We start from the raw sequence: 18,280 nt of genomic DNA on the forward strand, positions 1-18,280 counted from the left end.
AACAGTATATCCAATCACATGGAATAAAAAGGAATAGCAAAAGAATGACTAAACCTGATGTTGCAGGAACGGCTCTTATCTTTATGGAGGGAAGCGCTCTGATCAGGACAGTGGGACTCTCTCAGTGAACTATGTCTTCCAGAATTTATGACGACAGACACCCAAAGTCGTTTATTCTGAATGAAGGTTTTGCCCACATACTTCCCCATGGTGAGCTAATGTGCGGGTTGGTTGTGGGATGTGCTAGGTCTGGTAGAATTTTAGGAGATCCCCAACTTTCAGGATATCTATGCCCCTGAAGGTCCTAGGCGGTAGAGATGGTCATATTTCTTAGGGCGATTTTAATGGTCTATAGGAGATGAAACATGGCATGGATAGCATCATCCATTAGTCCAATATTAAACTGGAGGGGTCCTGCCAGCCTTAGGGTGATGTGACTGAATGTGGTATATTTGTCCCTCCGCTATGACACCGGAAATCTAACTCCCATAATTATCAGATTGATAATTTGGCTCCAAAACCTCTAAGAAAAATCCTTTGGACAGAAAGCCTCTGCAAGTCACCACCTCCAGCTTTGGTGTACAGCTCCCAGAGCAGAACTCTCCATCACACAGCATTGGACCCGCTGTGGCTGCACTCCGGTATCCATGATCACCCTGCTGCAGCCACTTCCACGAGGACACTCCACAAGTGCAGATACCACGCTGACAAACCGACTGAGCCCCTAATGGTTTGCGCAATGTGAAGCCACGCGACGATCCTTACACCAGATGGGAAGACTATTCCAGCCACATTGGGACGTTCATTTTTTTAGAGCGGTGCAAGAGAAGTCTCAGGTGTCGCAATAAGAGAGAGTTTAAAGTGTAACACAGTCTGCACAAGGACTAGTGTGACATCTGCCAGGAACCGCACACATTCTCATGCTCTCCAACTTGCCAGCCACTGTTTTCAGGTGGCCATTTCTATTAAATCAACATTCTGCCAGCACTATAAGGCCCGTACACTTACTTCCCAGCATGCATTTCTCCAGCCATTAACTTGTCTCCCCCAAACTTCTTGGATCCAGTTTATCAGAGAGGAAAGCAGGCATTCCCAAGAAAAGACCAAAAGAAAAAAAATGTGTACATCTTCTGGATCTTTGGGACTAACAGAAAAGGAAAGTACATCGCTCAGCTACCTCCGATAGTCCCATAGACAATGAATGAATTAAGTGTGGTATCCCAGTACCCGTTCTACTGCTGCTGAATGAGGCAGTTGTCGTGTGGCAGTAGATTTGTTCCAGTGTGTCAGGATTAGTTTGGGCATTGTAAGTTAGAAAATGTAATACATTGCATTGTATACAAACAACTCAAATGTGGTTTGCTGCCATCTACTGGCCAATGTGTATATGGAAGTTAAAAGGAACCTGTCACCCCGTTTTTTCAGTAGGAGATAAAAATACCATTAAATAGGGCCTGAGCTGTGCTTTACAATAGGGTATTTTTTGTCCCCTGATTCCCTACCTATGCTGCCGAAATACCTTACAAAAGTGTCCTTTTTCGAATCTCGGCTTCAGGAAAATGGCCGCCGCGATGTCCATCTGCGCACACGCGGCATCCCGCGGCCATTTTCCTGAAGCCCCGGGAAGCAGGAGACTCCATCTGCGCACGCGCGGCCTCAGGAAGATGGCCGCGCCCACCGAGAAACCGCTAAATAGCGGCGAGCGCGCTCTATTTCTACAGCTGCGCAGTGCATTCGGCACTTGCGCATGCGAGAAGCACTACGCCACCAACGGGAACATAAGCAAGGTCTGGGGGAAGAAACAGCGCTGTGACCATGCCCATCCGACCTGACCAGCCTGATTGACAGGCGAAAAAGGACACTTTTGTAAGGTATTTCAGCAGCATAGGTAGGGAATCAGGGGACAAAAAATACCCTATTGTAAAGCACAGCTCAGGCCCTATTTAACGGTATTTTTATCTCCTACTGAAAAAACGGGGTGACAGGTTCCCTTTAAGTGATCATTCTCCTCACAACAAGCTGCCATAGAAACGGTTGAGAGAAGCCTCCCAGCTCAGGACTATCACACTTTCTGAGTTAACTTTCAGTTCAAGCTGCCTAGGAAGGCATAGGAGACAGACACTACTGCTCCCAGCATAGTTTCCATGCCAGTCCACCCTGGGGGAACATCTTTCTCCTCATAATCTCCTCCACAAAAGGAGTGAAGCCTCTTCCAGTCAGGAGAGATAGCGCTGCACATGTGCTCTCCTGCATGCTGGTTATGCTTCTAGCCAGGACTAGATCCACGTGGCTTCCACGCCACTGACTTTGTTTGATCCCTTAGTGACAATTTGATATCAAATGACCAAGCCATTTTTTTCAATTCTGACCATTGTCATTGTATGTGGTTATAACTCCACAACGCTTTAACGGATCCCGCCAATTCGGGGACTGTTTTTTTGGAACACATTGTACTTCATGTTAGTGGTAACATTTCTTCGATATAACTTGCATTTATTTATGAAAAAAAATGGAAGTTTGGCAAGAATTTTGCAATTTTCAAACTTAGTTTTTGTATCCATAAATCAGATATATCGCACAAAATACTTAATAAATAACATTTCCCACATGTCTACTTTACTCCACAATTTTTGAAAGAATTGTTTTTTTGTTAGGACGTTAGAAGGGTTAAAAGTTGACCAGCGATTCCTCATTTTTACACCAAAATTTACAAAACCATTTTTATTAGGGACGACCTCACATTTGAAGTGAGTTTTGGGAGGCGGTTAACAGAACATAAAATACCCAAAGTGACCCCATTCTGATAACTGCACCCCTCAAGGTGCACAAAATCATATTCATGAAGTGTATTAACCCTTCAGTTGCTTCACGAGAACTAAAGCAATGTGGAGGAGAAAAAAAATGAACATTTTACTTTTTTCACAAAAAAATTACTTTGGAACCAATTTTTTTTTCCATTTTCACAAGGGTATCAGAAGAAAATGGACCTCAAAGTTGTTGTGCAATTTCTCCTGAGTATGCAGATACCCTGTATGTGGGGGGAAAGCTACTGTTTGGGTGCATGGCAGGGCTCACAAGGGATGGAGCACCATTTAACTATTTGAACACAAAATTGGATGGAATCAATGGTGGCGCCATGTCGCGTTTGGAGACCCCCTGACGTAACGAAACAGCGGAATCCTCCCAATTCTAACTCCAACCCTAACCCCAACACACCCCTAACCCTAATCTCAACCCTAGCCCCAACACACCCCTATCTCTAATCCCAACCTCAACCGTAATCCCACCCATAACCCCAACCCTAATGAAAATAAATACATTTATTTTTTTATTTTTTATTATTTTTACCTAACTATGGGGGTGATAAAGGGGGGTTTGATTTACAATTTTTCTATATCAATCACTGTGATAGAACCTATCGCAGTGATCAAAATAAACCAATAGGAAAAATTTCCTATTGTTGCCGGGTGCCGGCCGGCAAATCTGAGTGAGCTCACTACGCCCGCTATATTCTTCCCGGAAGAAGAGGCTCCCGGCAGGACCCTATTTCTCTCTCCTCTGATGTGCAATATAGAAATTAAATGGGAAATTGGACTTTTTTTTTTTTTTTTTGCAGTCGCTGTTATTCGGTTAATAACGGCGATCGCAACACTGGGGTCTGTAAAAACCGACCAAAATCATGTTCTCTGGATCTCAGCTACCCCCGGTAGCAGAGACCCAGGAGAAATTACGACGCTGGGGGGCACTATACACTTATTTCTCAGCGCCGGTAAATAGCGGTGCTGAGACATAAGTACCCTTAATTGCCGCCGTTAAAAGGCATATCTGCGGTCGTTAATGGGTTAACCTACCCCCCTGCGATAGGTTCAAAACTATGGGTACTTCCACACTTTAGTGTGTTTCCAGAGCCAATCTGTTAATGTCCCTCCATCAGTGTAATATTTTTTGAACTGCACATAGCACTTCCTCCCGCCGCCCTGAGAGGCCATAACCTCGCTTGTCTCATGGGGAGAGAACCATTACTTTCATATGCTCCATATACTGTGAACTTTGCCTTTAAGAGAGAGACTGTACCCAGTTACCTCTTTCAAAAATTGCTATGTTCACAAGTTCACCTGCGCGTCTGGCTGCTTGAGATTGCACAAACACCACGGGCGCTCCAAAACCTGCACCCAGACACCACCACTACAGGAGTGCCCCCCGGGGGGGGGGGGGGTCTTATACTATCCATAAGTGCCGCCTCCCGCTGTTGACAATTATGAACACGAGGGACATGTTGAGGGGTCCAGCGACCCACTTCAGCTTCCGTGACATCACTATCTGCTGCCAGTGGAACAACATGCCCCAGCTCGCCCTTCTGCAACATCTCGCGCCTCCCCAGTGGCCCACCACAGAAGCATAGGCACAAAATGGGCATCTCGTCTTCATTTAGGATGGGGCTGCAAAAATAAATGTAAGATGCATATGGACAACTACAGCATATAGTGAATATGCATAGCATACAATTCAATGCCAAACTGCAGCAATAGGAAAAACAGAAATACAACAAACAATGTGATATCCAATTAAGGCGTCACATAGAGCCAATCTAAGAGAGAATCCCGGTAATGGAGTCAGTGCATGGTCATGGAGGAGACACCATATCAGTGGTGGAATACAACATGCATAAGGGTACGTTCACATTTGCGGTTTGCGCCGCAGCGTCGCCGCCGCAACAAAACGCATGCGTCGTGCGGCCCTATCTTTAACATTGGCGCCGCATGGGGCCGCATGTGCATGCGTTGTGTTGCGTTGTGTTGCGTTGCGTTTTACGCCGCATGCGGCGTTAGGGCGCACCTGTCTGGGCGCGGCAAACGCAACATGTTGCATTTTTCTGGCGGCGCCGACCTTTTAAAAAACGCATGCGTCGTGTTTGCGTCGTGTTTGCGTCGGCGATGCGCCTTTTTTCCCATTGACTTGTATTGACAACGCAGACGACGCAAGTACTTGCGTCGTGGTGCGTTGTACGACGCATGCGTTTTCCAATAAAAAATGCAAAACATTGTCTAGACTTTGTCTAGACACAAAAAAAACAACCTATATATATAAAGAAACGAGGGGTTTGCCATTGTCTTTCACAAGTCATCACACCAGACAAGACTAGACTGGAGAATCTGCTTTCCAAACTTGTAAGTATATATTTCTCTTTGCACATTTTGTATTCTGTGTTTTATTTCTTGATTTGTCTATATTTTTGTAATGTTTGGTCTGTGCTATTACGGTTATGGGTTGTTATTGAAAAATTGTTTGTCTGGTTCTGATGTTCTTCTGGGTTAATAGGATTGCATTTATTTTATTTAATTTTTTTTTCTTTTATTTTTTTTTTTTTACGTTAGTTTGGGTTTGGTTATGTGTTTTGTTCTTGTGTCATGTGGTTGTTCAATGTATTGATTTTTGCTCATTTTGTCTTGTAAAATTTCTGGTGCATGTTTTTCTGGTTTCTATTGTTGGTGGTAACTGTGTGGCATTTTCTTGGCTCATGTCTTGCTGTGTTTTGGATTATGCTGTTGGCTTTATTTTTTCTTTCCTTGAGTGTATTTTCTTGCTGGTGGGGGGGCAACATTTATGATGTCTTTGTATTGTATAGTTCCGTGCTGCTGCTATGCCATTATAGTTTCAATTGTACTTTCCCTTTATTTTAAAAAATATCGCTGATGTTTTTACGTCGTTTTCCGTATGGCATATATCTTCCTTCATTGACTGATTGCATTGCGAAGTGTGTAGTATAATTTTTATTTGTTTATATTATTTTTGGTGGTGGCCTTTTTTAAAAATTCCATGTGTTTTATTTTCTATTTGGCTATGGTTTATGTTTGGGTTGCTGTATATTTTTACAGCGGTTGTCCCGTAATGTTTATTGCTTGTTATCTAGAATGGTTTTTATTGCCTTTTGTCTTTCTGTGGTTAGATGTCACAAGATGTTGTTTTTTAGGATCATGTCTTGTTGCAATTGTAAAGTATTGCGTTCATTATTTTGCTCTTTCATTGTATTTTTGTGCCTGTAATGTTTTTTCAGAAAGTTTTGATATGTCCATTTTTGGACATAGGTGTCTATTTTTGCTTTTTGGTTTGGGTCTATTCTTGTATAGTTTCTTCTATTGATTGTCTTCTCTTGCAATGTATGGCGTTGTGGTGTCGCTTTCTTATTTTTGCTTTGTCCGATCAGTCAAAAGTCAAATGTGGTTGTTGTAAAAAATTTTGGGCATATTTTATTGTATGTGCCATATTTAGGTTTAGTTTTGATTTTTTTTTTTCATTTTTTCATGGCAGAACAAACGTGCTACAATGGCCACTGTGTCAGAATCGAGCCAATCGGCGCAGGGGAGTGTGGTGAGTAATTATGTCAATTTCCTTACTATTCGCAGTCATTTGTAGTTTTTAAAATAATTTCTTTATACAATTTTTACAGGCTTCTTCAAGTGAGGGTGAAGGAAGTCAGCGGGAGCAGAGAGGTCAGGGCCAAGGTGTGGCGTCAGCACGGCGAGTGAGTATTTTTATTAAACAATTTATTTTTTTTTTTTTGATTAGCATCCTGCTTTCACTAGGGATGTTTAGTAAGCTTACATTCAAACTTTTCAGGGTAGCAAGTATTGGGGGAAGGTAACAAAGGTGAAACAACCAAAACATTCAAAAATACAGGTGTAGAAACCATCAATATACATATATCAAATGACAAAGGATAGGGCCAAGGTACATATCATGACAGGTGCTGGTGTTTGTTAATATTTGCATATTTGTAACCTTTTCTGTTTGTAATTTTTCTAGGTTTCACAACGGGACCATGGAGTCATTGATGTGGAGCTCCTCATATCAAGCATCCAGGAGCGTGGCCCGTTGTGGGACAGCCGTGACTCCCGGCACATGGACCAGGTGGTGTTGAGGCGTTTGTGGGTAGAGGTGGCAAAGTCGCTGTGGGAGTGCTTTGACATAGCTCCTGCAAAGGACAAAGCCAACTTTGGTGAGTATTGCTGATACGCCGTGCAGATACGTTGCTATGACCCACCATCTTTCCAGGATAAACACAACCGTGTGTGATGCAATAAACACCTAAAGTTTTGCATCGCACACGGTTGTTTTATCCATTTCAAATGCTACATATGTAACCTTTTTTTTTCCTTTGCATTCACAGTTAAAAGGTTGAGGATCAGATGGCGATCCATCAAGGACCGTTTCAATAAGGGGCTACGGGCAGAGGAGGAGCGCTCGAAGAGTGGTGCTGCTGCGGCCAAGTCTGTGCCCTATAAATATTCCAAATGTTTACAGTTCTTAAGACCAGTCCTTGGCCGCCGTCAGTAAGTATTTTGTCCACAAAACATATTGCACAGCCCCATTACAGTGCCCAGCCACATAGCCTACTGCACAAACACATAGTACATTGCCCAGCCACGTACATTGTGCATCCACATAGTATATTGGCAGGTAACAATATCGCAGCCACATACCACACGTTCTAGCCACGTATCCACATAGTATATTTCACAGGCACATACTGTATTGCCCATCCATGTAGTCAGCGTAACATATTGGCCATCCACGTAAATGTATCCCTATTAAAATGCTATATAGGCCATTAGTTAATTTTTTGGGTTAAGCGTGAGTCCTTGTAGTCCATGACAGGTTCTGAGTCAGGGTAGTTCTGATTGCAGGAATAATGATGAAGTCTCGATCACATGATCCTAACATCATGGTCGTTCCTGCAATCAGATCAGTGAAATCACTGGTTTTTTTTTTATTTAATTTTTTATCTTGACATTAAATTTTCAACTATTTTTGTGGCATAGGCAGCTTCCAGAAAGAGTTTTCGATTACAAAATTTTTATACCCACAGTGGTATACGGTCAAAATGCTTTGACAGCGGGAATGTTCATGATTGTTATCGTCGGCCCTAACGCTCAGCTGGCGATAACAATCAGAAATTAATTATTGGCCACACAGACTGTGAGACAGAGGATTTGTATTATTGTGTAATGTAATGCTATTTTTATTCCAGGAGTTGGCGTATGGGAGAGGTTATTCATTGAAGACTAATTTTTTCATTATCTTTTCACAGGACACACAGCAGCACCCTCGAGAGAGCTCGCCCCGCAGAAGCGGTCCTTCTTGAATCGCCATCTGATCCATCACAGCCCTCCCACAGCGACAGCAGGCTTGCACCACCATCTGGTGAACCGGCAGCCGGTACATCAGGTGTTCCCCTGGCCGAGGCCTCTGGCGCACCTTCGTTTGGGTATTCCCGACAGCGCCAGCGGGCCTCGGACAGGCCAACCATGCCCGAATTTTTGCATTTGAGCACGGTTTTCCAGAACTGTTTCAAGGCGTTGAGCGATAACATGGACACTCGTCTGTCCAATATCGACCGGCGCCTTGAAACAATTGAAACCGAGCTCTCAAATCCGGCAAAACATTTTTTTAGTACCATTGCTAAGGGCATGGTGGAACACCTTACGCCGGAACTACAGATTTCAGTGATGCAGTCCTGCAACACTTCCTACGTGAGGGCTCTCCAGCAGGCTGGGGTCATGCAGTCAGCGACAATGGCAGTAGTGCCGTCGCTGGCAAGCATGACTCCCACTCCTGCTGGAGAGCCACTCCAGCCACCCCACCGTGGTCCACGTGCCGAGCGACGCCACCACAGGCACCATAACATAGTGCCGCCGACTCCTGCTCCTGCCATGCCTTCATCCTCCCGTAGGCGTCATCATGCTGGGGAACCTGCCACAGGACCCAAAAAAAAAAAAAAAAAGAGGAAACACAGACGGGCACACCAAGAGGCTCTGGTTGCTGTTCCAGTGACAACACCAACTGTCCGTAGGGGCTCGAGTCGCAGTAGGAGCAGCCATGGCCAAACAAGGCTTGTGTTGCCTCCTCCCTCCCCTACAGAGGTGGCGGTTTCCTCCCCAGTATACCCTGGGGAGGGTTTGAATCTCCCATCAAGTCTACTTGACTATGTATCCTCCTCTTCGCCATCATCGTCGTCTTCTCCATCATCCTCCCATTTCTCTCACCATTCCAGAGAAGACACCTACCATTCCCCTCTGGTGGCACAGGTGGAAACCCCCTAAGTTTAAGAACCCTTTTTGTTTTCTGTTTTCCCCCAATAAAAAATGTTATTTTTAAAAAACACTATTTGTTATTATTTATGCTATTATTTTCCAGAATTTTTCTCGGAAAATCACGCCATGTGCTGTCTACACATATTTTGTGCTTCAAACACCTCATATATGCAATGTCAGACACTATTTTTTCAATTTTTAGTTTGTCTTTTTTTGGGTGTCTCTCATTGCTGTATGAGGTGTTCACAAACACTAAAGTGTATGAGGTGTTCACACTTAATGCAGCAGTGAAACAGACAATGATGCAGATCACTGCAGCGTCCGCTGGTTGGTCCCTGGAGAGCTGTCACAGACATCTCTCCAGTGAACAACGATGCAGAGGCCCACGTACATCATGTTGATAAGCGCAGGGCCACGCTTCAGATATTTACCCTGGTTTCAATTGAAAAACATCGCTGTTATCGTTGCTTATCAGGTAAAACACAAAGATACAGGTCAATCAGACAAACAAGTATATGTAATATTATGGTATAAAAATTGTATTTGAATCGGTATAGAATTTAAAAACTTTTTTCTTTAATATTTTAAAAACAACAGGTTCAAGTTTTTATAGGAACATTAAATTTGTGAACTATACTTAGATGCAAAATTTGACATATACCAAACCAACCTAAACGGAACTTTGATTGCACATTTAATGGAAAATTATTTTTTTTTAATATATTTCTAACTGTCACAGTAGAGGTATTATTGGTGTAGTTACAATCAGAAGACAGTCCAAAAGTAACATTACTACACCATTTGATCTTGCCATGACACACGGCCAACATCTGACACAAAATAGGCCGCAAAACGATCACGCATCTGCGCAATTTCCACACTTGTCCTCAGAGGATGATCATGGTAATCGGGCAAGGGGTTGGCTATGGGTTCATCCAGTTCAACATTTATTCTCTCTTTGGCCATAATGAAATTGTGGAGAACCACACAAGCCTTCACCACCTCATCCACTGTTTCAATTTTAAGATTAATGGCCGATCCCAATATCCGCCATTTGGAAACGAGGATGCCAAAGGCGCACTCCACAGTCCTTCTGGCCCTGGACAGTCTGTAATTGAAAACCCTTTTTGTATGGTCCAAGCCCCGACTGGAGTAGGGTTTCAATAGGTTGGCAGACATTTGGAATGCCTCATCCCCTACCACAACAAATGGCATCGCCGGGCCTTCGGTGTGGGGAAGAGGTCGTGGCTGTGGGAAATTAAAATTGTTTCCATATAACTTTTGGCCCATATCCGACTCTTTAAATGTGCGCGAGTCATTTGCACGCCCAAATGCACCAATGTCCACTGCAAAAAAACGGCAGTCCGCACCGGCAATTGCCATGAGAACAGTTGAAAAGTATTTTTTATAATTGTAGAAAAGGGATCCACTTTTCGCAGGCTTGGTAATCCGAATGTGCTTTCCATCGACAGCGCCAATACAGTTTGGAAAATTACACACTTGGTTGAATTTCTGTGCGTTGGCCTCCCAGATTGCACTTGTAGGGACAGGTAAATATTCCTCCCGGAGATTATCCCACAAAGCGCGGCATGTCTCAGCAATAATTCCTGAAAGAGTGGAGACTCCAATCCGGAATTGAAAATGAAGTGACCTAAACGTTTCTCCGGTAGCCAGGAAACTGCAAAGAAGATAAAGAAATTTTGAATAAAGCACATTATAATTTATAAAAGTACATTGACCATTACAATTGAAAAAAATTAATAAAATAAAATAAAAAGTAAATAGATATCACATTCATTCAAACAGCAACGTACCGTAGAGTCACCAGCAGCCGTTCCTCTGCGGAAATAGCTCTCCGGAGCTGCGTGTCCTGCCTGCTAATGGATCCTTCCACCCGACGCAGAAGATAGCGGAAGCTCTCCTGTGACATCCGGGTATATTCGAAATATTTTTCCCGGTTGTCATTCAGTTCGCCAAACAAGCAATGGTATGCTCCACGACTCTCCCGGACTTCAACTATAGGGTGGATCCAAAAGCGGCGGCGACGACTCCATCTCCGTCTTTCCCTTTCCCTTTCATTAAAACAGGCAACAGCATAGGCATGAGCCAAGGCAAATTCCATCTCCATATCCATGTAGATACTGTTCATGGTTCGCTCCATCATGAATACCAGCAAAATGTGAGGAATTCATCTCTGCCAGGGTATATACACATTTGTTAACACCAACCCTCTTCTAGCCATTGGTGGTTCTTTATCTATTGTGTAGACACTTTTTATTGTGGGTGGGGGATGATGAATGACTCACTGCACAAAAAACGCATGCGTCTAAAAACGCTGCGTTTTTTGGTAAAAACGCAACTGCGTTTCAAAAACCCGCAGCGTTTTGCGACGCATGCGTTGAACGCATGCGGCGCAAAACGCTGCGTTGTACATGCGTTTTGGTGCGTTTTTGTTTGCGTTGTGCGTTGCGGCGACGACGCTGCGGCGCACAACGCAAATGTGAACTTAGACTAAGTTGTCTTATACCCGATTTGAAAGCGCCACTCCAGTATTTTGTTTATTTGCCCCTATTATTATATTTACTGGCCGCTGTCTTCACCTTTTATCGGTGCCGCTCCGTTGGGTATTCCGCAGGGTGTGACCTACCTGATCGTTCCAGTGTTTGTTGGGTAATCTGGAAGTCACAACTCAATGTAAGTATGAGATCCAGAACGAGGCCTCAGACTTACATTACCGTTACCTCCGACTTCTCGTCAGTCAGAAGATGTTTGCACTGGACAGGAGCAGCGCTGCAAAGAGCTGAGGACAATAGTTGGCTAGTATAATACTAGGCTCAGGGAGCTTAGATTAGTAACACCACTCAGCACTGAAATGAAAAGACAGACCTACCTTCTGGAGGGGTGCGTTAAAGGAGCAGTTCAATCAATTTTTCTATCATAATCCATCCTAATTATCTTATTAGAATATTTACTGAGTGCAGTCTTACCCGATTTTGGTCTACGTGACCTGAAAACAGACTAACTGGATCACACAGGGGCTTATCTGTGGACCGGAAGTTACAATCTCAATGTAAGGGCTCATTCAAACATCCGTTTTTTCTTGTTCACATACTATCTATGGTTACCACAGATAGAACTCGTACCCATTATAGCCTATGGCGTTGTTCACATGTCGGTGCATTTTGCAAAGTGGTCCCCACAAAAACAGAGACATGTCCAATATTGATGTAAGTAAATAAAGTATTTTTTCAGCTCCCCTGTCCACTCTGTGCATGGCTGCCATCCCAGGAAAATCCAACAAGTAGTAAAAAATTCAGCACCAAGAGGTGGCACTCCAATAAGCGTTATTCCAAAATCTTCATTTAACCCCTTAGTGACAGAGCCAATTTGGTACTTAATGACCGAGCCAATTTTTGCAATTCTGACCACTGTCACTTTATGAGGTTATAACTCTGGAACGCTTCAACGGATCCCGCTGATTCTGAGATTGTTTTTTCGTGACATATTGTACTTTATGCTAGTGGTAACATTTCTTCGATATTACTTGCGATTATTTATGAAAAAAACGGAAATATGGCGAAAATTTTTAAAATTTTGCAATTTTCAAACTTTGTATTTTTATGCCCTTAAATCAGAGAGATATGTCATGAAAAATAGTTAATAAATAACATTTCCCACATGTCTACTTTACATCAGCACAATTTTGGAAACAAATTTTTTTTTTGTTAGGGAGTAAGGCTAAGTGCACACGTTCAGGAATTCATGCAGAAAATTCCTGTGAAAAACCGGACATTTTCTGCATGAAATCCGGAAGAAATCCGCATGCGTTTTTTGCCGCGTTTTTGACGCGTTTTTTCCGCGGTTTTTTCCGGACACTTCCCAATGCATTTTGTAGTGGGAAATCCGCATAAAAACCGCAAAAAGAATGAGCATGTCCGGATTTTGTGCCTGATGCGGTTTTTATGCGGAAAAAAACGCATCATGTGCACAAAACATGCGGAATTCATTCTAAATGATGGGATGCTTCTTGTATGCGTTTTTTTTGCGGTTTTATAGCGTTTTTATAGGGAAAAACCGCGAAAAAACCGGAACGTGTGAACACAGCCTTATAAAGGTTAAAAGTTGACCAGCAATTTCTCATTTTTACAACACCATTTTTTTTTAGGGACCACATCACATTTGAAGTCATTTTGAGGGGTCTATATGATAGAAAATAATGAAGTGTGACACCATTCTAAAAACTACACCCCTCAAGGTTCTCAAAACCACATTCAAGAAGTTTATTAACCCTTTACGTGCTTCACAGGAACTGAAACAATGTGGAAGGAAAAAATGAACATTTAACTTTTTTTTTGCAAACATCTTAATTCAGAACCATTTTTTTTATTTTCACAAGTGTAAAAACAGAAATGTAACCATAAATTTTGTTATGCAATTTCTCCTGAATACGCCAATACCCCATATGTGGGGGGTAAACCACTTTTTGGGCGCACCGCAGAACTTAGAAGTGAAGGAGCGCCGTTTGACTTTCTCAATGCAGAATTGGCTGGAATTGAGATCGGACGCCATGTCACGTTTAGAGAGCCCCTGATGTGCCTAAACAGTGGAAACTCCCCACAAGTGACACCATTTTGGAAACTAGACCCCTTAAGGAACTTATCTAGATGTGTGGTGAGCACTTTGAACCCCCAAGTGCTTCACAGAAGTTTATAACGTAGAGCCGTGAAAAAAAAAAAAAAATCGCTTTTGTTTACACAAAAATGATCTTTTCGCCCACAAATTCTTATTTTCACAAGGGTAACAGGAGAAATTAGACCACAAAAGTTGTTGTGCGATTTCTCCTGAATACGTCGATACCCCATATGTGAGGGTAAACCACTGTTTGGGCGCACCGCAGAGCTTGGAAGTGAAGGAGCGCCGTTTTACTTTTTCAATGTAGAATTGGCTGGAATTGCGATTGGACGCCATGTCGCGTTTGGAGAGCCCCTGATGTGCCTTAACAGTGGAAACCCCCCATAAGTGACACCATTTTGGAAACTGGACCCCTTAAGGAACTTATCTAGATGTGTGGTGAGCACTTTGAATCCCCATGTGCTTCACAGAAGTTTATAACGTAGAGCCGTGAAAAAAAAAAAAAATTCTACAAAAATGATCTTTTTGCCCACAAATTTTTATTTTCACAAGGGTAACAGGAGAAATTGGACCATTAAAGTTGTTGTCCAATTTATCCTGAGTATGCTGATGCCCCATATGTGGGGGTAAACCACTGCTTGGGCGCACGGCAGAGCTCGGAAGGGAAGGAGCGCCGTTTTGGAATGCAGACTTAGATAGAATGGTCTGTGGGCGTTATGTTGCGTTTGCAGAGCCCCTGATGTACCTAAACAGTAGTAACCCCCCACAAGTGACCCCGTTTTGGAAACTAGACCCCCCAAGGAACTTATATAGATGTGTGGTGAGAACTTTGAATGCCCAAGTGCTTCACAGAAGTTTATAATGCAGAGTCATAAAAAAAATATATATATATTTTTCCACAAAAAGGATTTTGTAGCCCCCAAGTTTTTATTTTCACAAGGGTAACAAGAGAAATTGGACCCCAGAAGTTGTTGTCCAATTTATCCCGAGTATGCTGATGCCCCATATGTGGGGGCAACCCACTGTTTGGGCGCACGGCAGAGCTCAGAAGGGAGGGAGCACCATTTGACTTTTTGAGCGCAAAATTGGCTATCGTGTTTGGAGACCCCCTGATGTACCTAAACAGTGGAAACCCCACAATTCTAGCTCCAACCCTAACCCCAACACACCCCTAACCTTAATCCCAACCTGATCCATAATCCTAATCACTAACCCTAACCATAATCACAACCCTTACAACCCTAATGTCAACCCTAACCATAACCCTAATCAAAACCCTAAATCCAACACACCCCTAATCCTAATCTCAACCCTAACCTCAAACCTAACCCTAATCCCAATACACCCCTAATCACAACCCTAACCCTAATCCCAAACCTAACCCTAATCCCAAGCGTAACCCTAATGCCAACCCTAACCCTAATACCAACCCTAATCCAAACCCTAACCCTAATCCCAACTCTAACCCTAACTTTAGCCCCAACCCTAGCCCTAACTTTAGCCCCAACCCTAACCCTAGCCCTAAGGCTACTTTCACACTTGCGTCATTTGGCATCCGTCGCAATCCGTCGTTTTGGACAAGAAACGGATCATGCAAATGTGCCCGCAGGATGCGTTTTTTGCCCATAGACTTGTATTGCCGACGGATCGTGATGGATGGCCACACGTCGCGTCCGTCGTGCACTGGATCAGTGTTTTGGCGGACCGTCAGCACAAAAAACTGTTCAATGTAACGTTTTTTTGTACGTCGCATCCGCCATTTCTGACCGCGCATGCGTGGCCGTAACTCCGTCCCCTCCTCCCCAGGACATAGATTGCACAATTTTCACAACGTGCGTCGGTATGTCGGGCCGATGCATTGCGACGGCCCCGTACCGACGTAAGTGTGAAAGAAGCCTAACCCTAAATTTAGCCCCAACCCTAACCCTAAATTTAGCCCTAACCCTACCCCTAACCCTAACCCTACCCTAGCCCTAATTTTAGCCCCAACTGCTCTTCTCCTGCCGGCCGGCAGATGGAGACAGATGGTGGGCGCACTGCGCATGTGCCCGCCATTTTCTTTTGCCGGCGGCCAGGAGGAGCAGCAGGAGGACCCAGGAACACAGGTGAGTATGGCAGGGTCCCCGAATCCCCCTATTTCTCTGTCCTCTGATGTGCGATCACATCAGAGGACAGAGAATTACACTGACTTTTTTTTTTTTTTTGCGGTCGCCGGTAAACAGTTAATTACCGGCGATCGCCAAACAGGGGTCGGTAAAACCGACCCCGATCATGCTCTTTGGGGTCTCGGCTACCCCCGGCATTTTGAAGATGGCGGCGCCCACCGGGAGACACGAGGAGCATCGGGGGAGATAGGTGAGTATTGGGGGGCTACCTGGGACCCCTTTTCTCTGTCCTCTGATGTGCGATCACATCGGAGGACAGAGAAATTAAAAAGAGATCGCGTTTTTTTTTTTTTTTTTTGCGATCGCCGGTAAACGGTTAATTACCGGCGATCGCAAATGCGGGGTGGGTTAAAAACCCCCCGAATCATGTTCTCTGGGGTCTCGGCTACCCTCGGCAGCCGAGACCCCAGAGAAAATCCGACTCTGGGGGGCGCTATTTACTTTTTCCACAGCGCCGTTAATTAACGGCGCTGTGGTTTAAGTACCCTTGGCGGCCGCCGTTAAAAGGCGTATCGGCGGTCGCTAAGGGGTTAAAAGAATGGACAATAACAATAGAAAAATGGCATAAATAGCAGGGGTCCAAATATGCCCCTTAGTAATAGCCTAGTGTTATACCAGTGAGTCAGGGTTTATATAACAGTAGTACAGATGTCATATACACTGCTCAAAAAAAATAAAGGGAACACAAACAGAATATAACTCCAAGCACAGTCCCTTAGTACATAGTGTATTCACTTATGTATAGCACAGTCCCTTAGTATATAGTGTATTCAATTATGTATAGCACAGTCCCTTAGTATATAGTGTAGTGTACTCACTTATGTATAGCACAGTCTCTTAGTATATAGTGTACTACCTTATTATGTATAGTGCTGTCCTTAGTTGCATAGTTTCCTCTTTTATTATGCATAACACTGTCCCTTATTACATACTATCCTCTCTAGTTATATATGGTGCTGTCCCTTATTATAAAGCTTCCTCTGCTGTTATGTGCAGCCCTGTCGTGTGTGTGTGTGTGTGTGTGTGTCTATATACACACACACTGCACAATAAAATAAAGGGAACACTTAAACAAAAGAATATAACTGTGAATCAAACTTCTCTGAAATCAAACTGTCCACTTTGGAAGCAACACTGTTTGACAATCAATTTCACATGCTGTTGTGCAAATGGAATAGACAACAGATAGAAATTAATGGCAATTATCAAGACACTCAATAAAGGAGTGGTTCTGCAGGTGGGGACCACATCTCAGTACCAATGCTTTCTGGGTGATGTTTTGTTCACTTTTGAATGTTGGTTGTGCTTTCACACTCGTGGTAGCATGAGACGGACTCTATAACCCACACAAGTGGCTCAGGTGGTGCAGCTCATCCAGGATGGCACATCAATGCAAGCTGTGGGTGTCAGCATAGTGTCAAGAGGCTGGAGGCGCTACCATGAGACAGGCCAATACACCAGGTGACGTGGAGGCCGTAGGAGGGCAACAACCCTGCAGCAGGACCGCTACCTCAGCCTTTGTGCAAGGAGGAACAGGAGGAGCACTGCCAGAGCCCTGCAAAATTACCTCCAGCAGGCCACAAATGTGCATATATCTGCACAAACTGTTAGAAACCGACTCCATGAGGATGGTCTGAGTGCCCGACGGCCACAGATGGGGGTTGTGCTCACAGCCCAACACCGTGCAGGACGCTTGGCATTTGCTACAGAACACCAGGATTGGCAAATTCGCCACTGGAGCCCTGTGCCCTTAACAGATGAAAGTAGGTTCCAACTTGAGCACGCGTCAGACGTGACAGTCTCGAGACGCACTGGAGAGTGATCTGCTGCCTGCAACATCGTTCAGCATGACCGGTTTGGCAGTGGGTCAGTAATGGTGTGGGGTGGCATTTCTTTGGAGGGCCGCACAGACCTCCATGTGCTCGCCAGAGGTAGCCCGACTGCCATTAGATACCGAGATGAGATTCTCATACCCCTCGTGAGGCCACATGCTGGTGCGGCTGGCCCTGGGTTCCTGCTAATGCAGGACAATGCCAGACCTCATGTGGCTGGAGTGTGTCAGCAGTTCCTGCAAGATGAAGGCATTGAAGCTATGGACTGGCCCACCCGTTCCCCAGACCTGAATCCAAATGAACACATCTGGGACATCATGTCTCGCACCATCCACCAACGTCACGTTGCACCACAGACTGTCCAGGAGTTGGCTGATGTTTTAGTCCAGGTCTGGGAGGAGATCCCTTAGGAGACCATCCGCCACCTCATCAGGAGCATGCCCAGACGTTGTAGGGAGGTCATACAGGCACGTGGAAGCCACACACTGCTGAGAATCATTTCCTTGTCTTGAAGCATTTCCACTGAAGTTGGATCAGCCTGTAACTTCATTTTCTACTT

At 44.2% G+C, this 18,280-nt stretch overlaps 3 protein-coding genes across 6 annotated transcripts in view; 1 reads left to right on the forward strand and 2 right to left on the reverse strand.

Annotated features, from left to right (window-relative positions):
• The window catches only part of RNF13 (ring finger protein 13), a 145,425-nt gene that overhangs the window by 55,534 nt on the left and 71,611 nt on the right, over positions 1-18,280 (reverse strand). The window lies entirely within an intron of this gene.
• On the forward strand, positions 5,366-9,162 carry LOC138638325 (uncharacterized). The gene is made up of 5 exons (XM_069727536.1): positions 5,366-6,369; positions 6,449-6,523; positions 6,805-6,997; positions 7,169-7,331; positions 8,090-9,162. Exons 1-5 carry the CDS (start codon positions 6,325-6,327, stop codon positions 9,099-9,101), a joined length of 1,488 nt encoding a protein of 495 aa, XP_069583637.1. The 5' UTR covers positions 5,366-6,324; the 3' UTR covers positions 9,102-9,162.
• Positions 9,648-11,404, reverse strand: LOC138638326 (uncharacterized). The gene is made up of 2 exons (XM_069727537.1): positions 10,907-11,404; positions 9,648-10,770 (listed from the first exon to the last, which is right to left on the reverse strand). Exons 1-2 carry the CDS (start codon positions 11,254-11,256, stop codon positions 9,885-9,887), a joined length of 1,236 nt encoding a protein of 411 aa, XP_069583638.1. The 5' UTR covers positions 11,257-11,404; the 3' UTR covers positions 9,648-9,884.

The sequence above is a fragment of the Ranitomeya imitator genome, chromosome 5 (assembly GCF_032444005.1).
Source record: "Ranitomeya imitator isolate aRanImi1 chromosome 5, aRanImi1.pri, whole genome shotgun sequence".
NCBI lineage: Eukaryota > Metazoa > Chordata > Amphibia > Anura > Dendrobatidae > Ranitomeya > Ranitomeya imitator.